Source organism: Fringilla coelebs, assembly GCF_963513975.1.
Source record: "Fringilla coelebs genome assembly, chromosome: 36".
NCBI lineage: Eukaryota > Metazoa > Chordata > Aves > Passeriformes > Fringillidae > Fringilla > Fringilla coelebs.
This window is the reverse complement of record NC_140062.1, coordinates 233,053-255,712: the sequence shown is the minus strand read 5'-3', so window position 1 is coordinate 255,712 and position 22,660 is coordinate 233,053. Positions and strand designations below refer to the sequence as shown.

Below are 22,660 nucleotides of genomic sequence, written 5' to 3'. Positions count from 1 at the left end.
GGGAGGTCCTGAGAGAACTTTGGGGGGTCCCGTGGGGATTTTGAGGGGGCGTGAGGGGGTTTTGGGGGGTCCCGGGTGGGTTTTGAATGGTCCCGAGGGAAATTTAGGGGTCCCGAGGATATTTTGGGGGGGTACTTGGTGTGTTTGGGAGGTCCCGAGTGGATTTTGGGGATTCCGGGTGCATTTAGGGGGGTCCCGAGGGGATTTTGGAGGGTCCATGGTGCGTTTGGGAGGTCCTGAAGGGATTTTGGGGGATCCCGAGGCGATTTTGAGGTGTCCCGGGTGCGTTTTGGGGGGTCCTGAAGGGATTTTGGGGGGTCGCGAGGGGATTCTGGGGGGTCCTTGGTGCGTTTGGGAGGTGCTGAAGGGATTTTAGGGGGTTCCGAGGGAATTTTGGGGGGTCCCGAAGGGATTTTGGGGGGTTCCGAAGGAATTTTAGGGGTTCCGAGGATATTTTGGGGGGTCCTTGATGTGTTTGGGGGGGTCCAGAGGGGATTTGGGGGGTCCCGGGTGCATTTTGGGGGGTCCCGAGGGGATTTTGGGGGGTCCTTGGTGTGTTTGGGGGGGTCCAGAGGGGATTTGGGGGTTCTCCGGGTGCATTTGGGGGGTCCCGAGAGGATTTTGGAGGGTCCTTGTTGTGTTTGGGAGGTCCTGAACGGATTTTGGAGGGTCCCAAGGGGATTTTGGGGGGTCCAGAGGGGATTTTGGGGGGTCCTTGATGTGTTTGGGGGGGTCCAGAGGGGATTTGGGGGGATTCCAGGTGCATTTTGGGGGGTCCCGAGGGAATTTTGGGGGGTCCTTGTTGTGTTTGGAAGGTCCTGAAGGGATTTTGGGGGGTCCCGAGGGAAGTTTGGGGGGTCCCGAGGGGATGTTGGGGGGATCCTTGATGAGTTTGGGGGGGTCCAGAGGGGATTTTGGGGGGTCCTGAGGGGATTTTGGGGGATTCCGGGTGCATTTTGGGGGGTCCAGAGGGGATTTTGGGGGGTCCTTGATGTGTTTGGGGGGGTCCCGAGGGGATTTTGGGGGACTCCGGGTGCATTTTGAGGGGTCCCGAGGGGATTTTGGGGGGTCCTGACAGCAGTTTGGGGGGTCCCGAGGGAATTTTGGGGGGTCCTTGTTGTGTTTGGGAGGTCCTGAGAGGATTTTGGGGGGTCCCGAGGGGATTTTGGGGGGTCCTTGGTGTGTTTGGGAGGTCCTGAAAGGATTTTGGGGGGTCCCGAGGGGATTTTGGGGGGTCCCGAGGGGAATTTAGAGGGTCCTTGGTGCATAGGGGAAGAAAAGGAGGATTTTGGGGGTTCTGGGAGGGATCTTGGGGTTCTGGAAGAGATTTGGGGTGAGAAAAGGAGGATTTGGGGGGTTCTAGAAGCGATTTGGGCTAACAAAAGGAAGATTTTGGGGTTCTAGCAGAGATTTGGTGTCAGAAAATGAGAATTTTGGGGGTTCTGGGAGGGATTTGGGGTGTAGGGAGGGGATTTGGGGGTTCTGGAAGAGATTTGGGGTCAGAAATGGAGGATTTGGGGGTTCTGGAAGAGATTTGGGGTGAGAAAAGGAGGATTTTGGGGGTTCTGGGAGGGATTTGGGGTGAGAAAAGGAGGATTTGGGGGGTTCTGGAAGGGATTTGGGGTCAGAAAAGGAGGATTTTGGGGGTTCTGGAAGGGATTTAGGGTCAGAAAAGGATTTTGGGGGGTTCTGGGAGGGATTTGGGATAAGAAATGGAGGATTTTGGGGGTTCTCGGTGGGATTTGGGGTCAGAAAAGGAGAATTTTGGGGTTTCTGGGAGGGATTTAGGGGAAGAAAAAAAGGATTTCGGGGTTCTGGAAGAGATTTGGGGTGAGAAAAGGGGAATTTTGGGGGTTCTGGAAGGGACTTGGGGGAAGAAAAGGAGGATTTTGGGGGTTCTGGAAGAGATTTAGGGTGAGAAAAGGAGGATTTTGGGGGTTCTGGAAGGGATTTTGGGTGAGAAAAATAGGATTTGGGGGGTCTGGATGGGATTTGGGGTCAGAAAAGGAGGATTTTCGGGTTCTGGAAGAGATTTGGGGTCAGAAAAGCATTTTGGGGGGTTCTGGAAGGGAATTGGGGTCAGAAAAGGAGGATTTGGGGGGTTCTGGAAGAGATTTGGGGTCAGAAAAGGAGGATTTGGGGGGTTCTGGAAGGGATTTTTGGGAAGAAAAGGAGGATTTGGGGGATTCTGGATGGGATTTGGGGGAAAAAAGGAGGATTTTGTGTGTTCTGGAAGAGATTTGGGTCAGAAAAGGAGGATTTGGGGGTTCTGGAAGAGATTTGGGGTGAGAAAAGGAGGATTTTGGGGGTACTGGAAAAGATTTGGGGTGAGAAAAGCATTTGGGGGGTTCTGGGAGGGATTTGAGGTGAGAAAAGGAGGATTTGGGGGGTTCTGGAAGAGATTTGGGTCAGAAAAGGAGGATTTTGGGGTTTTGGGAGGGATTTTGCTGAAGAAAAGGAGGATTTGGGGGGTTCTGGGAGGGATTTGGGGTGAGAAACGGAGGATTTTGGAAGTTCTGGTAGAGATTTGGGGGGAAAAAAGGAGGATTTGGGGGGTTCTGGGAGGGATTTAGGGGAAGAAAAAGAGAGTTTGGGGTGTGTGGAGGGGATTTGGGTGAGAAACGGAGGATTTTGGGTCCAGGGAAAGGGTTTGGGCTATATAAAAGTCACATTTGGGATCTGGAGATGAGGTCTGGAGGAGGAACAGAGGGATTTTGGGGTCAGAAGAGGAGATTTGGGATGAGGGGAGGATTTTGGGTAGGGATTGTAAAATTTGTGGTGGGATTTTGAGGCAGAAGTTCAGTATTTTGAGGAAACAAAATTTATTCCACACGGAGGGGATTTGATGGTGAGAACTGAAGACTTTGGGGAGAATTTTGAGGATTTTGGGGGTGAAAGCAACGACTGAGGTGGGATTGGAGACGTTTGGAGTCCGTTTAGCCGGGGGAGGGGAAGGGATCCACCCGTGGAACGTTCAGTGTGGAATGTTGGGGTGTACTGCCATCCTTTCTTCTGAAGGATGGAGAAGACAACTCCAACATCTCCAACGCTGCCCAAGGTGGCCTGGAAGGAGGAGGGATCTCCTGAGAAGGGCGAAGCCATCGTGGAGCCCGGCGAGGTGACCTTGGTGGAGCCGCTGGAGCTCAGTGAGTGAGGGGCCCTCGAGGGATTGGGAAGGGGGTTGGGGCCTAGTGACAAAGGGGAGGCAGATCCTGCTGATTCCTCTCTCCCTGAAACTTTCCCTTCTTTGATGGATGCCAGCTGGGTACCTGATGACGCCCGTCACTCCCTGGATTTCATCCAGGCCTTCGCCAGCAGCCCCGACGAGGTAGCCATGTTGGATGGCGGTTGTGGCCGGTGGAGGGTGCTGGGTGACCTCGTCTCACGCTGTCCCCGTTGTCGCTGTGTCCCCCCACAGTTCCAGGAAGAAGAGCAGAAGGAGGAATTCCTCCACACCATCACCATCCTGTGCAGGGAGGCCTGGCTCCATCACTTCGTCGAGGAGCTGGCTGATTTCTGCAGCCGGTACAAGCTGGTGGAGACCATCCAGGTGATGGGGACAGGGATCCCCGTTTTCCTGGGATGCCAGGCCGTGGCTCTGGTGGCAGTTGGGGCTGGCAGCTGCCAGGTCCCAACCCAGCTGTGCCCTGCAGATGGTGCTGGATTTGGAGCCCAGGGATGAGATTCACAACCGGCTGCGGCGGCACGCCATGCTCGCCTTCTCCGGACTGAGGTACCGGCCCGAGGGGCTGCAGACCCTGCCCAGGGCTCCGTGCCCACCTTCCCCATCCCTCCTGGAAGTGCTGCACCAACCCAGCAGCAGCAGCATCCAACTGGGCCCCTCTCTCTCGACAGCAACATCGGGACAGAGCTGGAGACCAGAAACATTGTGAGGCTCTGCTTCAACAGCGTCTTTTTCCTCCGTCCACGCTGGGAAATGCAAAGGCGGGAAGCATCCCTCTGCACTCGGGTAAGAGATGAGAGCTGCAGGAGCCTCAGTCCTTCTGGGCTGCTCCTGCTTCCAGCCTCAGCTTGAGAGCTGCAGGAGCCTCCAGTCCTTCTGGGCTGCTCCTGCTTCCAGCCTCAGCTTGAGAGCTGCAGGAGCCTCCAGTCCTTCTGGGCTCCTCCTGCTTCCAGCCTCAGCTTGAGAGCTGCAGGAGCCTCCAGTCCTTCTGGGCTGCTCCTGCTTCCAGCCTCAGCTTGAGAGCTGCAGGAGCCTCCAGTCCTTCTGGGCTGCTCCTGCTTCCAGCCTCAGCTTCACTTTGGAACCCTCCTTCCTTCCTTCATCCCTTGCTGGGCTCCAGCGCTGCTGGCAGCTCTGTTCCTGCGTCCCTCCCCTCACACTGCATGTTCAGATCGGTGTCCTGAGGGTGGGGAGGGACAGAAGGATCACAGCCCCTGCTCTCTGTCATCCTCACAGGCTCTGAACTCCATGGACACCATGCTGGAGGTGATGGTGCTCAACACTCCCGACCCCAAACGCTACGAGATGCTGCGGGACATGTTGGAGGTCTGGACTGGGTAGAGTGGGAGGGTGGAAGGAGTGAGGAGCACGTCCAGGTGTTCCTCACTCTGAGCTCAGGGTGGTGTTTGGTCTTGTCCTGCCTCCTGCCAGAGGAGGATCCTCCCTGCAGGCTTTAGGAAGCCTGGAAGGGACGGTGCAGGTGTTTCTCAGGAGAAGAGGGAGCCATGGGTGTCAGTTTGTGGGGCCTCACCTACAGCTTCTCTGTGGCCAGGTTCTGCTGGACTACCTGTTCTGTGACATGGCACAAGTGCAGGACAGGGCCATGGGCAGGATTCGGCTGCTGAGCCGTCTCCTGGCTGACACTGTCACCAGGCAGGTAAGGACCAGCCACCCTCCAAACCAGGCCATGCCTGTGCCCAGGTACAGCCACAACCCCCAAAGCGCCTTCAGACCTCCCCTCAACCCTTCTTCTCCTCCCCCAGGATGATGATGAAGATGAGGAGGATGAGGATGATGATCCAAGAGAGCTGATCGAGATGCCAGTCCTGGGGAAGCTGCTGGGCCATCTGTTTTTCAAGTTGTTCAAGCCAGCAGAAAGCATCTCGGTGGTGGTGGAAATTCTCTGCTGCCTCATGACGTTCCTGTCTGCGCAGAAATGTAAGAGGAGCTGCGCTGGGCTGCGTTCCCCACCTTGTCCCCCTCAGCCTTGTGATGTCCCCTTGTCCTTGGTGTGGGTGCCACCGTGTCCCCACTGTCACCTCTTGTTTAGGTGACATGACAGAGAGCGGTGTCCAGCCCCCAGAAAACTGGGAATCTCGGATCATCTCCTGGGTGAACGCGCCCTGCGCCTGGAAAGTTCAGGTGTGGAGGCGGGGAGGGGGGAAAAGGGTGGGAAATGTGAGGGGGGAAAGGGAAAGGGGAAAAGTGTGGGAAATGTGAGGGGGGGAAAAGGAAAGGAAATGGGAAGGGGAGAAAAGTGGGGGAAATGTGAGGGGAGAAAAGTGGGGGAAATGTGAGGGGGGAAATGTGAGGGGAGAAAATGGTGGGAAATATGAGGGGGAAAAGGGGTGGGAAATGTGAAGGGAGAAAAAGAAAGGAAAGGAAATTGGAGGGGGAAAATGGTGGGAAATGTGAGGGGAGAAACTGAGGGGGAAAAGTGGAGGAAATGTGAGGGGGAAAAGTGGAGGAAATGAGAGGGGAGAAAAAGGTGGGAAATGTGAGGGAGAAAAGTGGGGGAAATGTGAGGGGACAAAAATGGGGAAATGTGAGGGGGGAAAATGGTGGGAAATGTGAGGGGGAAAAGTGGTGGGAAATGTGAGGGGAGAAAAGAGCGGGAAACATGAGGGGGGAAAAAGGGGCAGGAAAAGTGAGGGGAGAAAAGGATGGGAAACCTGAGGAGAAAAGATTGGGAAACGTGAGGGGAGAAAATGGTGGGAAATGTGAGGGGAGAAACTGAGGGGGAAAAGTGGAGGAAATGTGAGGGGGAAAAGTGGGGGAAATGTGAGGGGGGAAAAGTGGGGGAAATGTGAGGGGAGAAAAGTGGGGGAAATGTGAGGGGAGAAAAGGAAAGGAAATGTGAGGGGAGAAAAGGAAAGGAAATGGGAAGGGGAGAAAAGTGGGGGAAATGTGAGGGGGAAAAGGAAAGGAAAGGAAATGTGAGGGGGAAAAGTGGAGGAAATGTGAGGGGGGAAAAGGAAAGGAAATGTGAGGGGGAAATGGTGGGAAATGTGAGGGGAGAAAAGGAAAGGAAAGGAAATGTGAGGGGGAAAATGTTGGGAAATGTGAGGGGAGAAAGGTGGGGGATAATTGAAGGGAGAAAAGTGGGGGAAATGTGAGGGGGAGAAAAGGGAGGGAAATGTGAGGGGGGAAATGGTGGGAAGTGTGAGGGGGAAAAGTGGAGGAAATGTGAGGGGGAAAGGTGAGGGGGGAAAATGGTGGGAAATATGAGGGGGGAAAAGGAAAGGAAAGGTGAGGGGGAAAAGTGGGGGAAATGTGAGGGGAGAAAAAGAAGGGAAAGGAAATGTGAGGGGAGAAAATGGTGGGAAATGTGAGGGGAGAAAGTGAGGGGGAAAAGGGGTGGGAAATGTGAGGGGAGAAAAGGAAAGGAAAGGAAATGTGAGGGGAGAAAATGGTGGGAAATGTGAGGGGAGAAAAGGGTGGGAAATGTGAGGGGAGAAAATGGTGGGAAATGTGAGGGGGGAAAAGGTGGGAAATGTGAGGGGAGAAAAGTGGGGGAAATGTGAGGGGGGAAAATGGTGGGAAATGTGAGGGGGGAAAATGGTGGGAAATGTGAGGGGAGAAAAGGAAAGGAAATGTGAGGGGAGAAAAGTGGGGGAAATGTGAGGGGGAGAAAAGTGGGGGAAATGTGAGGGGGGAAAATGGTGGGAAATGTGAGGGGAGAAAAGGAAAGGAAATGTGAGGGGAGAAAAGTGGGGGAAATGTGAGGGGGAGAAAAGTGGGGGAAATGTGAGGGGAGAAAATGGTGGGAAGTGTGAGGGGGAAAAGTGGGGGAAATGTGAGGGGGAAAAAATGGGGGAAAAGTGAGGGGAGAAAATGGTGTGAAATGTGAGGGGGGAAAATGGGGGGAAATGGGAGGGGAGAAAAGGGTGGGAAATGTGAGGGGGAGAAAGTGAGGGGGAAAAGTGGAGGGAAATGTGAGGGGGGAAATGGTGGGAAATGTGAGGGGAGAAAAGGAAGGGAAATGTGAGGGGTGAAAAATGGGGGAAATGTGAGGAGGATAAAAGGGAGGGAAACCTGATGGGGGAAAAAGGCACTGCCTGGCACCAGCCTTTATTCCCTTCCTCCCTCCACAGGCCTTTGGGGGATACCTCGGGCCTGCAGAGAGGACTGAAGTCGTCCTGGAGGCCATCGAGATCCTGGGGCGCTCCAACCTCCTCAACAAGCACGCTCAGATGGAGTTTCTGCAGGAGGCCATGATATCCCCTGAGATGTGGCTGACGGATGTAAGTGGTGGGATTGCCTCGAGCCCTGTCAGGTTTCTCCCTCCTTCCCTCCCTCCAAAGTGTGTTGAGGCTCTTGAAGCCACCCTGAGGCAGCTCAGCCCCATCTTGCCTCACCCTGCTCTTGCTGTTTGTGCTTTTTTTTGCCTGGCGTTTTGTCCAGGGTGCTGATTCCAAACCTGCCCTCAGATCTGGAATTAACACCTTCCTTTTTTGGTGTGGTGATTTATGTGAACTCCCCTCTTTTGGCAGTGTTTTGAGATGGGTTAAGTGCGTTATTTAAAATCCCCACAGAGGGATGGGCAGGGCAGCCCCAGACACAGCAAAATGGCAGCACCAACCCTGACCCCTGTTCCCTGCAGGTGCCACGGGTGGTGAGACACATCTTTCGCTGCTGTAACGAGAAAAACACGGCCATCGCTGACAGCCTTCACTCCCTCCTGGTCCTGATGGCCAACAAGTGGCCTGCCAGGGTCATCACCACAGCTCTGGAGGCCACTCCAAATTTCAGGTACTGGCCATGACCACCTGGAGAATTGTTCCATGTGGGGAGACTCTGTGGCTGGCAAGGAACCCCAAAAGGAGCTGGGCCTCCATCCCACAACACTTCCCAGCCCAGGGGCAGCTCTCTGCTCCCACACCCTGTCAGCCATGCCCACCTCCGGGGTAGCCTGGCCCGGGTAGCCGAGGCGGCCATGCTGACAGCGCTCTCCGCCTCGCAGCGACAAAGCCGGTCCGTGGAAGGCCATGTTCTCCGTGCGCCAGACTCTGGAGAAGGTCCTGAAGGAGCTGCAAGAGCAACTGCAGGACTGGCAAGACAACATCCTGACCGGGCAGCAGAAGTCGTGCCTGACTTTCTTGGCTGTGAGTCCGCAGGGAAAAGGCCCACGTCGTGTCCTTGGCGCCTCAGCCATGTCAGGGGAGCCGTGCCAGCTTCTCTGCTGATTTTTTTTCCTAGATGCTGGCCTACGGTGATGTGCTGGACAACAAAATATGGCCACTCTACAAGAACTTGAGCCTTCTGGCATCTCCAAAGATGGAAATGGTCCCTCTGGTGCTCAGGGCTCTGGAGACGCTGTCGGAGAGCGCCGACACGGTGAGCAGGGGGCGGAATGTGGCACCTTGCACCTCTGAGGTCTCAGAGAAAAGATGGTGGTTTGCTTGGGCTGGGAGATTCAGGTGCTGGGGTGGCTGCTCTGAACGCCCTGCCTGCCATGATGTGTGGCCTGGTGGCTGTTTTGGGAGCTGTGCAGCCCCAGGAATTCCCACTGAATGGAAACTGTCCTGTACACAGGCCAAAAAAATGAAGGCCCTCCTGCCCGAGATGCTGAAATTCCTGGGGCATCCTTCCTGGGATATTTCAGTGATGGCCCTGGACACCTTCCACAACGTTCTGGGGCACCTGCAGAAGAAAGAGGCCAGCAGCATGGCTCTGAAGGCGGCGCAGAAGATCTGGAGCCTCTTTGATGCGGTGAGGATGATGGGGGAGGCTGAGGTGGGAGGCCCCGCTGCCCTGGGCTCTCCTGGGGTGGTTCTGGGCCTTGCAAGCCCAGCTGGGGCTCGGCCTGCGCCGGGCTGGGAGCCTGGAGTGTGGAGTGTGGTCTGAAAATGGTGGGGAAGGTGAGGGGAGAAAGGGTGGGAAGTGTGAGGGGGGAAATGGTCTGGAATGGGGGGGGAGAAAAGGGAAATGTGGGAAAGGGGGGTGGGAAATGTGAGGGGAGAAAATGGTGGGGAACATGAGGGGAGAAAAAGGGAGGAAAAGGTGAGGGGAAAAGGGAAATGTGGGAAAAGGGCAGGAAAGAAGAGGGGAGAAAATAGTGAGGAACATGATGGGAGAAAAGGGTGAGGAACATGAGGGGAGAAAAGGGTGGGAAACATGAGGGGAGAAAAATGGCCTGAAATGTGAGGGGAGAAAAAGGGAGAGCAAGGTGAGGGGGAAAAGGGTGGGAAATGTGAGGGGAGAAAAGGGTGGGAAATGTGAGGGGAAAAAATGGCCTGGAGTGTGAGGGGAGAAAAGAGCGGGAAAGGTAAGGAGAAAAGAGAAATGTGGGAAAAGGGCAGGAAAGGAGAGGGGAGAAAATGGTGGGAAACGTGAGGGGAGAAAATGGTGGGAAATGTGAGGGGGAGAAAATGGTGGGGAACATGAGGGGAGAAAAGGGAGGGAAAGGTGAGGGGGGAAAATGGAGGGAAAGGTGAGGGGAGAAAAAGGAAGAGCAAGGTGAGGGGAGAAAAGGGAGGGAAAGGTAAGGGGAAAAGGGAAATGTGGGAAAAGGGCTGGAAGTGTGAGGGGAGAAAAGGGTGGGGAACATGAGGGGAGAAAAAGGGAGAGAAATGTGAGGGGGGAAATGGCCTGAAATGGGAGGGGAGAAAAGGGAAATGTGGGAAAAGGGGGTGGGAAATGTAAGGGGAGAAAATGGTGAGGAACATGAGGGGAGAAAAGGGAGGGAAAGGTAAGGGGAAAAGGGAAATGTGGGAAAAGGGCAGGAAAGAAGAGGGGAGAAAATAGTGAGGAACATGAGGGGAGAAAAGGGTGAGGAACATGAGGGGAGAAAAGGGTGGGAAACATGAGGGGAGAAAAATGGCCTGAAATGTGAGGGGAGAAAAAGGGAGAGCAAGGTGAGGGGGAAAAGGGTGGGAAATGTGAGGGGAAAAAATGGCCTGGAGTGTGAGGGGAGAAAAGAGCGGGAAAGGTAAGGAGAAAAGAGAAATGTGGGAAAAGGGCAGGAAAGGAGAGGGGAGAAAATGGTGGGGAATATGAGGGGAGAAAAAGGGAGAGAATTATGAGGGGAGAAAAAGGGAGAGCAAGGTGAGGAGAGAAAAGGGTGGGAAATGTGAGGGGAAAAAATGGCCTGAAGTGTGAGGGGAGAAAAGGGCGGGAAAGGTAAGGAGAAAAGAGAAATGTGGGAAAAGGGCAGGAAAGGAGAGGGGAGAAAATCGTGAGGAACATGAGGGGAGAAAAGGGTGGGGAAGGTGAGGGGAGAAAGGCAGGAATGTGAGGGGGGAAATGGCCTGAAATGGGAGGGGAGAAAAGGGAGTGAAAGGAAGGGGAAAATGGAAATGTGGGAAAAGGGCAGGAAAGGAGAGGGGGGAAAATGGTGGGGAACATGGAAATGTGGGAAAAGGGGGTGGGAAATGTAAGGGGAGAAAATGGTGGGGAACATGAGGGGAGAAAAAGGGAGAGAAATGTGAGGGGAGAAAAGGGTGGGAAATGTGAGGGGGCGAAAATGGTAGGGAACATGGAAATGTGGGAAAAGGGTGGGAAGTGTGAGGGGAGAAAATCGCCTGGAGTGTGAGGGGAGAAAAGGGCGGGAAAGGTAAGGAGAAAAGAGAAATGTGGGAAAAGGGCAGGAAAGGTGAGGGGAGAAAATGGTGGGAAACGTGAGGGGAGAAAATGGTGGGGAACATGAGGGGAGAAAAGGGAGGGAAAGGTAAGCAGAAAATGGAAATGTGGGAAAAGGGCAGGAACTGTGAGGGGAGAAAATTGTGGGAACATGAGGGGAGAAAAGGGAGGGAAAGGTGAGGGGGAAAATGGCCTGAAATGGGAGGGGAGAAAAGGGAGGGAAAGGTAAGGGGAAAAGGGAAATGTGAGAAAAGGGCGGTAAGTGTGAGGGGAGAAAATGGTGGGAACATGAGGGGAGAAAAAGGGAGAGAAATGTGAGGGGGGAAATGGCCTGAAATGGGAGGGGAGAAAAGGGAAATGTGGGAAAAGGGGGTGGGAAATGTAAGGGGAGAAAATTGTGAGGAACATGAGGGGAGAAAAGGGAGGGAAACGTGAGGGGAAAAGGGAAATGTGGGAAAAGGGTGGGAAATGTGAGGGGGAAAAGGTTAGGAAATGTGAGGGGAGAAAAGGGTGGGACATGTGAGGGGGGAAATGGCCTGAAATGTGAGGGGGGAAAAGGGTGGGAAAGGTAAGGGGAAAAGGGAAATGTGGGAAAAGGGCAGGAAAGAAGAGGGGAGAAAATGGTGGGGAACATGAGGGGAGAAAAGGGAGGGAAAGGTGAGGGGGGAAAATGGAGGGAAAGGTAAGGGGAGAAAAAGGGAGAGAAATGTGAGGAGAGAAAAGGGTGGGAAATGTGAGGGGAAAAAATGGCCTGGAGTGTGAGGGGAGAAAAGGGCGGGAAAGGTAAGGAGAAAAGAGAAATGTGGGAAAAGGGCAGGAAAGGTGAGGGGAGAAAAGGGTGGGGAACATGAGGGGAGAAAAGGGAGGGAAAGGTAAGCAGAAAATGGAAATGTGGGAAAAGGGTGGGAAGTGTGAGGGGAGAAAATGGTGGGAACATGAGGGGAGAAAAGGGAGGGAAAGGTGAGGGGAGAAAAAGGAAGAGCAAGGTGAGGGGGAAAAGGGTGGGAAATGTGAGGGGGGAAATGGCCTGAAATGTGAGGGGAGAATAGGGACGGAAAGGTAAGGAGAAAAGAGAAATGTGGGAAAAGGGCAGGAAAGGAGAGGGGAGAAAAGGGTGGGGAACATGAGGGGAGAAAAGGGAGAGAAATATGAGGGGGGGAAATGGAGGGAAAGGTGAGGGGAGAAAAAGGAAGAGCAAGGTGAGGGGAGAAAAGGGTGGGAAACGTGAGGGGAGAAGTGGGAAACATGAGGGGAGAAAAATATGGGAAACGTGAGGGGAGAAAAGAGCAGTAAACATGATGGGGTGAGAAAGGAAGGAAATTTAAGAGGAGAAAAGGACGGGAAACCTCAGCTCAGCCCCTCCTGGCCTCAGGCAGGGAGCTGCTGTGTGCCGAGCTCACCTTTCCTCCTTCCTAACCAGAGGGAAGAGTGTGTGCGGGAGCGCTCCATCTCCCTCTTCAGAGAGCTGCTGGGTAAAACAATATGGAGGGACAAGGAGGCCATGAAGAGCAACTCATGGAAGGTCCTGGTGCAGCTGGCTCTTCACATGAGTGACGAGGCCCCCAGTGTGGCCAAGGTACTGATGGCTGAGCGCTGACCCTGAGAGAAATGGCTGGCACCCCTCAGGGGTCCTGGCCATTGTGGCCTGGGCTCCTTCCATGGTGCCACCTCGCAGCTTCTGTCCCCCCAGGCCTCCAAGGAAGCCGTCGTGGCTGTAGCAGAGCTCCTCAAGTGGAAAGAGCTCAAGAAGCTGGTGCAGAAAAACCAGATATGGAAAGTGGGCGAGTGCTTGGTGAGGATGGAGCCCCCCCAAGCTGGGATGTGAGGGCTTGTGAGCTCTGCAGCTGGTCCCAAAGCCTGGAGCTGCACCCTTGGCCCTGGCTCAACAACAGGAGCCTCCTCCATGTCCATGTCCATGTCCATGTCCATGTCCATGTCCATGTCCATATCCACATCCACGTCCATGTCCATGTCCATGTCCATGTCCATGTCCATGTCCACATCCACGTCCATGTCCATATCCACGTCCATGTCCATGTCCATGTCCATGTCCATGTCCACATCCATGTCCATATCCATGTCCATGTCCATGTCCATGTCCATGTCCACATCCACGTCCATGTCCATGTCCATGTCCATGTCCATGTCCATGTCCACGTCCATGTCCCCTCCACGGCCTCCAAGGAAGCCGTCGTGGCTGTAGCAGAGCTCCTCAAGTGGAAAGAGCTCAAGAAGCTGGTGCAGAAAAACCAGATATGGAAAGTGGGCGAGTGCTTGGTGAGGATGGAGCCCCCCCAAGCTGGGATGTGAGGGCTTGGGAGCTCTGCAGCTGGGCCCAAAGCCTGGAGCTGCACCCTTGGCCCTGGCTCAACAACAGGAGCCTCCTCCATGTCCATGTCCATGTCTACATCCATGTCCATGTCCATGTCCATGTCCATGTCCACATCCACGTCCATGGCCATATCCACGTCCATGTCCCCTCCACGGCCTCCAAGGAAGCCGTCGTGGCTGTAGCAGAGCTCCTCAAGTGGAAAGAGCTCAAGAAGCTGGTGCAGAAAAACCAGATATGGAAAGTGGGCGAGTGCTTGGTGAGGATGGAGCCCCCCCAAGCTGGGATGTGAGGGCTTGTGAGCTCTGCAGCTGGTCCCAAAGCCTGGAGCTGCACCCTTGGCCCTGGCTCAACAACAGGAGCCTCCTCCATGTCCATGTCCATGTCCACGTCCATGTCCATGTCCATGTCCACGTCCATGTCCCCTCCATGGCCCTGGGATGTTGCAAAAAGTACCTGGTGGCTCAACTTTGACCCTGCAAGAGATGTACCACCTGTATGTGGGGATATAAGAATCACTGGTGTGTAAAAGATATAGAAATAGAACATTTATAAGCTAAAGCACAGTTTTTAAGATTTTGGTACAGGGGGGTTGGAAGAACAAGATGGAGGGAGTTAGGGCCTGCCACATGGTTCTTCCTCCTTCTTCTTGTCTTCCATTTTCCGGGTGACGTAGGTATTTTTGATAGGTTTATAGTAAAAGTACACTTAGTAATAAAAATGATAAGTATTGGAAACGAAAGATAAATATGGTTTACGTAGACTTTGTTATAAAAGATACGACCGCCCCGTGGGCAGTCAGAGTGCCTTTGGCTGCCTTGCTGGTCAGACCCCGGCTGGGCAGAAAGAAAATTTTTGTAGATAAGAAATAATAAACAACCTAAGAAAATTTTTGTAGATAAGAAATAATAAACAACCTTGAAGACCGAACCTGAGAGTCCAGCCTCGTCTTTTGGAGCCTGAGAAACGAGCCCATCTCACCCTTGTCTGGGCAGAGACAAATAACAGCCCGAGCCCGGACACACAGGGTCTGATCCGGGCTCCGTTTTTGTTGTAGACCTTGGCACGATGGAAACACGAGAGGAGGATCCTAACATCCGTTCCCTGGCAGCGCAGACCAGCCTGATCCTGAGCTCTCTGAAAAAGAAGCGAGGGTCAGGATTCTCCCTGCGCACTCTGTGGCGCTGGTGCCGCTGAGCAGAGAGGGACCTGGCCAGGTCTTTTTGGGTTCTGCTTCTGGCACAGAACCTGAAATGTTCTGAAATAGCTGAAATATCTGAAATATTGCAGGCCACAGAGAAGGATCCTCAGTGGCCAGACCTGGCTGTCTGAAATCCTCGGGGAGGAGTCGGTGTGGCTGAATCCAAGCCAAGCCACAGACCGCTCTGAACCCCCTATAATTATATCAAATTAGTTACTTTATAGATATACTTTATAGAAGTAAACAAGAGAGATAGATTATATATATGTTACTAACATATGGATATTAGGAACATATAGAAATAATTGTTATAGATTAGGTATTTTATGAAAATACATACATTAGGAATATACAATATAGACTATTAATATATTAAATAAATATTATTATTATTATTATTATTATTATTATTATTATTATTATTATTATTATTATTATTATTATTATTATTATTATTATATTAAATAAATATTATTATTAGCTATTATATGTATTAGATAGGTATTACCTTAGATAGATATTACCTTAGATAGATATTACCTTAGATAGATATTACCTTATCTACCTATAGATAGATAGATATTACCTTAGAAAGTTAAATAAAGAGCTTCCTTAAGTTGGCTGCAGAATTGATAATGACTGCACCATATGGGTAGCTCTACCTGTTAATAAAGTTTACCATTGTTGAAAGACTGTGGAAGCAATTATGTTAAAGCTCACAGAGAAACTTGGTGGGGGGAAAGAGAGAATTGTGGGTGGGAAATGTGAGGGGACAAAATGGCGGGGAACGTGAGGGGAGAAAAAGGGCGGGAAAACCTGAGGGGAGAAAATGGGGGAAATGTGAGGGGAGAAAAGGCAGCAAATGGAAGGCAAAAAGGACAATAAACTTGAGCAAAAAGGATGGGAAATGAGAAGAAGAAAAGGTTTGAAACCAGGGGAGAAATGGTGGGAATGTGAGGGGAGAAAGGGAAGGAAACATGAGGGGAAAAAGAGCAGGAAACGTGAGGGGAAAGAAAGGTGGGACATGGATGGCAAAAAGCAGAATATACTTGAGTGAAAAGGATGGGAAATGAGAAGAAGAAAAGGTAGGAAACAGAAGGGGAGAAATGGTGGGAAATGTGAGGGGAGAAAGGGGAAGGAGCCATGAGGGGAGAAAAAGGCGGGAAACGTGAGGGGAGAAAAGGGCGGGAAACGTGAGGGGAAAGAAAGGTGGGACATGGATGGCAAAAAGGAGAATAAACTTGAGTGAAAAGGACGGGAAATGAGAGGAAGAAAAGGTATGAAACAGAAGGGGAGAAATGGTGGGAAATGTGAGGGGAAAAAGGGTGAGAAATGTGAGGGGAAAAGGGTGGAGGAATGTGAGGGGAAAAAAAAATGGGAAATGTGAGGGGAGAAAAGGCAGGAAATGGAAGGCAAAAAGGACAATAAACTTGAGTGAAAAGGATGGGAAATGAGAGGAAGAAAAGGTTTGAAACAAGGAGAGAAATGGTGGGAAATGTGAGGGGAGAAAGGGGAAGGAGCCATGAGGGGGAAAAGAGTGGGGAAACGTGAGGGGAGAAAAGGGCGGGAAACGTGAAGGGAGAAAAAGGTGGGAAATGGAAGGCAAAAAGGAGAATAAACTTGAGCGAAAAGGATGGGAAATGAGAGGAAGAAAAGATATGAAACAGAAAGGGAGAAATAGTGGGAAATGTTAGGGGAGAAAGGGGAAGGAGCCATGAGGAGAAAAAGGGTGGAAAACGAGAGCGGAGAAAAGGGGGGGAAACGTGAGGGGAGAAAATGGTGGGGATCTTGTGGGGTGAAAAGGGCAGGAAATGTGAGGGGGAAAAGAGTGGGAAATGGAAGGCAAAAAGGACAGTAAGCTTGAGTGAAAAGTATGGGAAATGAGAGGAAGAAAAGGTTTGAAACAGAAGGGGAGAAATGGTGGGAAATGTGAGGGGAGAAAGGGGAAGGAGCCATGAGGGGAAAAAGAGCAGGAAACGTGAGGGGAGAAAAGGGTGGGAAACATGAGGGGACAAAATGGTGAGGATCTTGTGGGGCGAAAAGGGCAGGAAATGTGAGGGGGAAAGAGTGGGAAATGGAAGGCAAAAAAGACAGTAAACTTGAGTGAAAAGGATGGGAAATGAGAAGGAAAGGTAGGAAACAGAAGGGGAGAAATGGTGGGAAATGTGAGGGGAAAAAGGGAAGGAGCCATGAGGGGAGAAAAGGGCGGGAAATGTGAGGGGAGAAAAGGGCAGGAAATGGAAGGCAAAAAGGACAATAAACTTGAGTGAAAAGGGCGGGGAATGAGAGGAAGAAAAGGTTTGAAACAAGGAGAGAAATGGTGGGAAATGTGGGGGGAGAAAGGGGAAGGAACTGTGAGGGGAGAAAAAGGCGGGAAACGTGAGGGGAGAAAAGGGCGGGAAACGTGAGGGGAAAGAAAGGTGGGACATGGATGGCAAAAAGGAGAATAAACTTGAGCAAAAAGGACAGGAAATGAGAGGAAGAAAAGGTATGAAACCAGGGGAGAAATGGTGGGAAATGTGAAGGGAGAAAGGGGAAGGAACTGTGAGGGGGAAAAAGAGCAGGAAACGTGAGGGGAGAAAAGGGCAGGAAATGGAAGGCAAAAAGGACAATAAACTTGAGTGAAAAGGATGGGAAATGAGAGGAAGAAAAGGTTTGAAACAAGGGGTGAAATGGTGGGAAATGTGAAGGGAAAAAGGGGAAGGGGCCATGAGGGGAAAAAGAGCGGGAAATGTGAGGGGAGAAAAAGGTGGGAAATGGAAGGCAAAAAGGAGAATAAACTTGAGTGAAAAGGATGGGAAATGAGAGGAAAAAAAGGTTTGAAATAGAAGGGGAGAAATGGTGGGAAATGTGAGGGGAGAAAGGGGAAGGAGCCATGAGGGGAAAAAGAGCGGGAAACGTGAGTGGAGAAAAGGGGGGGAAACGTGAGGGGACAAAATGGTGGGGATCTTGTGGGGTGAAAAGGGCAGGAAATGTGAGGGGGGAAAGAGTGGGAAATGGAAGGCAAAAAGGAGAATAAACTTGAGCGAAAAGGATGGGAAATGAGAAGAAGAAAAGGTATGAAACAGAAGGGGAGAAATGGTGGGAAATGTGAGGGGAAAAGGGGAAGGAGCCATGAGGGGAAAAAGAGCGGGAAACGTGAGGGGAGAAAAGGGCGGGAAACGTGAGGGGAAAGAAAGGTGGGACATGGATGGAAAAAAGGAGAATAAACTTGAGTGAAAAGGATGGGGAATGAGAGGAAGAAAATGTTTGAAACAAGGAGAGAAATGGTGGGAAATGTGAGGGGAGAAAGGGGAAGGAGCTGTGAGGGGAAAAATGGTGGAAAACGAGGGGGGAGAAAAGGGCGGGAAATGTGAGGGGACAAAATGGCGGGGAACGTGAGGGGAGAAAAAGGGGGGAAACGTGAGGAGAAAATGGGGGAAATGTGAGGGGAGAAAAGGCAGCAAATTGAAGTCATAAAGGACAATAATAGAGTGAAAAGGATGGGAAATGAGAGGAAGAAAAGGTTTGAAACAAGGAGAGAAATGGTGGGAAATGTGAGGGGGAAAGGGGAAGGAGCCATGAGGGGAGAAAAGGGCGGGAAATGTGAGGGGAGAAAAGGGCGGGAAACGTGAGGGGAAACAAAGGTGGGACATGGATGGCAAAAAGGAGAATAAACTTGAGTGAAAAGGATGGGGAATGAGAGGAAGAAAATGTTTGAAACAAGGAGAGAAATGGTGGGAAATGTGAGGGGGAAAAGGGTGGGAAACGTGAGGGGGAAAAGGGTGGAGGAATGTGAGGGGAAAAAAGGATGGGAAACGTGAGGGGAGAAAAAGGCGGGAAATGGAAGGCAAAAAGGAGAATAAACTTGAGTGAAAAGGATGGGAAATGAGAGGAAGAAAAGGTTTGAAACAAGGAGAGAAATGGTGGGAAATGAGAAGGGAAAAAGGGGAAGGGGCCATGAGGGGAGAAAAGGGCGGGAAACGTGAGGGGAGAAAAGGCAGCAAATGGAAGGCAAAAAGGAGAATAAACTTGAGTGAAAAGGATGGGAAATGAGAGGAAGAAAAGGTTTGAAACAAGGAGAGAAATGGTGGGAAATGTGAGGGGAGAAAGGGGAAGGAGCCATGAGGGGAGAAAAGGGCGGGAAACGTGAGGGGAGAAAAAGGCGGGAAATGGAAGGCAAAAAGGAGAATAAACTTGTGTGAAAAGGACGGGAAATGAGAAGAAGAAAAGGTTTGAAACAGAAGGGGAGAAATGGTGGGAAATGTGAGGGGAGAAAGGGGAAGGGGCCATGAGGGGGAAAAGAGCGGGAAACGTGAGGGGAGAAAAAGGTGGGAAATGGATAGCAAAAAGGACAATAAACTTGAGTGAAAAGGATGGGAAATGAGAGGAAGAAAAAGTATGAAACCAGGGGAGAAAAGGTGGGAAATGTGAAGGGGAAAGGGTGGAAAATATGGGGGGAAAAGGGTGGAAAATATGGGGGGAGAAAAGGGGGGAATCTTGAGGGGAAAAAAGAGCGGGAAATGTGAGGGGAGAAAAAGGAAGGAAACATGGGGGGGAAAAGGGTGGAAAATATGGGGGGAGAAAAGGGGGGAATCTTGAGGGGAAAAAAGAGCGGGAAATGTGAGGGGAGAAAAAGGAAGGAAACATGAGGGGGAAAAGACAGGAAACAGGAGGAAAAAAGGGTGTAAAAGATAAAAGAGAGAAAACACAGATAACATGAGGCCAAAAATGATGGGAAATGTGAAGGGACAGAAGGGCGGGAAGTGTGAGAGGAAAAATGGTGGGAAACTTGAGGGAAAAAGGGTGGGAAACATGAGTAAAAAAGGGAAAATTGTGAGGAAAATGATTGAAAAAGCGCCCTGGGGTTCTTTGTTTCCTTAATGCTGCCGTGGCCAAAGCAAATCCTTGTGGGATTCTGTGGGAATTTGGGGGTCCTGCTTGGCGCTGTGGATTTGTGTGTATTTTGGGGATCTCAGACCCCCTCCCCAAATCATGAGACTCCCCCAAATTGTGTGACATCACCTCAAAAAACTCAACCCCAAGACTGAGCCCCCCCAAACTCACACAACCCCCCCAAATCTGAACCCCATTCTCATCATCTCCCCAAATTAACCCTAAAATCTGACATCCCACCCCAAAAATGAGACCCCCATAGCTGAGTGATTCCCCCAAATCTGACCACCCCCCAAAATTGTGTGACCCCCCCCAAAAAATTCACCCCAAAGGCTGAACCCCCCCCAAACTCACACAACCCCCCAAAATCTGAACTCTATTTTCAGGACCTCCCCAGATTTTGAACCCTAAAATCTGACATCCCACCCCAAAAACGAGACCCCCAGAGCTGAGTGACTCCCCAAAATCTGCAAAATCTGACCACCCCCAAATTGTGTGACCCCCACCCCCAAATCGTGACCCCCCCCCACCCCCAAATTCCCCTTTTTCCCCCCAAAAAAACTCGCGGAGCCTCGGGAACGATAAAAAGGTCTCGGCAACACCCACGACACGCCCGTCACGATACACCGTAGAAAATGGGGGGGGGGTACCGGGGGGGGCCCCTCAACCCTCCCCCATCCCCCCAAAAACCCCTCGGGGTGGGGGAAGGGGGGGGGCGGATCGGGGGGAAGGGGTGGGGGGGGCCCCAATATATATAATAATAATAATAATAATAATAATAATTAAAAAAAAACCCGAAATGAACAAAAAAATGGGGAGGGTGGGGGAGGGGAAGGAGAGAAGCCCCCCCACCCCAAATTGGGAGGGGGAGGGGGGAGAAAATAACCCCCCCTTGGTGGGGGAGGGGTTGTGTGTTGGACACCTGGGGGGGGGAAAATTCGACCCCACCCAGGGGGGGCAAATTTTGGGGAGGGGGAGGGGTATAAATGCCCCGGGGGGGTGGGGGAACTGCCCCGGGGGGGGCAAATGCGACCCCCGGGGGGGGGTGGGGGGGCAAATACAATATGATACATAGAGACTTTGACCATATACACTATTTACAGACCCCCCCCAAAAATCCCGGGGTGGGGGAGGGGGGGGATAAGGGGGGTCCCCGCACCCCCCAAAATCCCGGGGGGGGGGTTGGGTGGGGGGTTCTCCTCCCTTTTAACTCCCCCAAATTCATCCGGGGGGGGCAACTTGGCAATAAATAGCTCAGCGGGGGGGTTTGGGGGGGGTGGGGCTGATGGTGATTTTGGGGACCCCTCCCCATCCCTTGGCAGGGCCCCCCCCCCCCCACTTTAAACCCCCCTGGGCTCCCCCCCCCCCACCCCCCCAAATTTATGTACAGCTTCCCCTCGAGGGGGGTGAGGGGTGGTCCCAGTGGGGGGGGTGGGGGGCAAATTTTGGGGGACCCCCCCCCTCCCCCCAAAAAAACCCTGTTGGCTGCCTGGGATTTTGGGGGACCCCAAGGGGACACCGATGTTGGGGCACCCCCCCCCTCCCCAAAATTGGGGATCCTGTCCAAAATGGGGGCCCCCCCCGGGCGGAGAGAGGGGGCTGCTAATAGACATTTATACATATATATAAATAGGGGGGGGGCTCCGCCGGGGGGGGGGCGCTTTTTTTGGGGGACCCCCTTTTTGGGTGGGGGTGGGGACACCCCTCTTTTTTTGGGGGGGGGTCTCTGTGCCTCTGCCAACGGCCAGAGCCCCACCAGCCCAGAGAAAAGGGGGAGGGGAACACACGGACCCTGCTGGGGGGATTTTGGGGGGGGGGTCCCTAAAAAAATGGGGGGGGGGCTGCCCCCAAAGAGGGGGGATCCCCAAATGTGTGTGGGTCTCCATTTTTGGGGTGCAGCTCGTGGGGGGGAGGTGTCCCCCAATTTTGGGGGGGGGGTCGCTGTGTCCTGGGGGGGGTCCCCAACCCTGTCAGGAAATTGTGGGGGAGGGGGAGGTTCCCCCAGAGCTGACCCCGTTTTTGGGGTGTCCCCATTTTCGGGGTGCCCTCCCACCCCCAGGGGAGTCCCCTATTTCATGGGGGGGGGGTGTCTGTTCCCTGTTCCACTCCCCCTCCTTTGGGCGTGCCCCCCCCCATTTTTGGGGACCCCCCCCCCGAGTTTTGGGGATCCCCTGATATTTTGGGGTGCCCCGTGGGGGGGGGGTGTGTCTCATGTGTGTCCCCAATCCTTATCCCAAAAACATCCCCCCCCCATTCTGAGGGGCTTTTGGGATGGTCTCAATTTGGGGGGAGGGGGGGTCCCCCATATTTTAGGGCGTCCCCCCATATTTTGGGGCGCCCCCCCCCCACATTGGTGTCCCCACGGTCAGAGATCGAGTCCTTGTCCCCCTGCCATCATTCCGGGGGTGTCACCCCGTTTTTGGGGGGGCATGCCCAACTTTGGGGGGTTCCCCATCTTTTGGGGGGATCCCATATTCTGGGGGGGGTTCCCGGTGTTTGATGGGGGGTCCCCCTATTTTGGGGCGCCCCACTGGGGGGGTCTCCCCCACATTGGTGTCCCCATCCCCGTGGCGGGAGGTTCAGTCCGTGCCCCCCTCACATTCCGGGGGTGTCACCCCGTTTTTTGGGGGGGTCCCCATTTTTAGGGTGGTCCGTGTATTTGGGGGGGGGTCCCCATATTTTGGGGCGCCCCACTGGGGGGGTCCCGGTGTTCCCCTCCCCCCCACATTGGCGTCCCCATCCCGGCAGCTCCGTCCCCGCAGCGGGAGGTTCAGTCCGTGCCCCCCTCGCCATTCCGGGGGTGTCACCCCGTTTTTTGGGGGGATCCCCGTGTTTGAGGGAGCGTCCCCATGTTTGGGGGGGTGTCCCCCTATTTTGGGGTGCCCCACTGGGGGGGTCACCCCCACATTGTTGTCCCGGTCCCGGCAGCTCCGTCCCCGCGGCAGGAGGTCCAGTCCGTGTCCCGGGGGTGTCCCCCCGCCGTGCCGGGGGTGTCACCCCCTTTCGGGGCGGGGTGTCCCCGTTTTTGGGGGGGTCCCCCCGCGCTCGGGGGGGCCGGGTCAGGCGCACTTGGCGCGGGCCTGGGCCAGGAGGTCGCTGAAGGAGTCGAAGAGGCGCTCGAGCCAGGGCTGGTTGCGCATGCAGCGCTGCACCACCTCCTCCTGGCCCAGGTCCTCGGCGCGGCCCTCGATGGCCGTCGTCTGCGGGGACAGCAGGGGGTCAGCGGGGCGGCCAGGGGGGTGGGGAATGGTCAGTGGGGTGGGGAATGGTCAGCAGGGCGGGCACAGGGACGGGGAGCAGTCAGAGGGGTGGGGAATGGTCAGCAGGGTGGCCATGGGGACGGGGAGTGGTCAGCGGGGCGGCCACGGGGACGGGGAGTGGTCAGCGGGGTGAGGAATGGTCATTGGGGTGGGGAATGGTCAGCGGGGCGGCCAGGGGGACAGGGAGTGGTCAGCGGGGTGGGGAATGGTCAGCGGGACAGGGAATGGTC

General features: G+C 53.5%; 1 protein-coding gene across 1 annotated transcript in view; it reads right to left on the bottom strand.

Moving 5' to 3' along the window:
• Positions 1–19,990: 19,990 nt before the first annotated feature.
• The window catches only part of LOC311164735 (proline-rich protein 12-like), a 54,052-nt gene continuing 51,382 nt past the window's right edge, over positions 19,991–22,660 (bottom strand). Inside the window, 1 exon segment of the mRNA XM_084224313.1 lies at positions 19,991–22,370. Coding sequence (XP_084080439.1) covers positions 22,230–22,370 — 141 coding nt within the window. The 3' untranslated portion in view covers positions 19,991–22,229.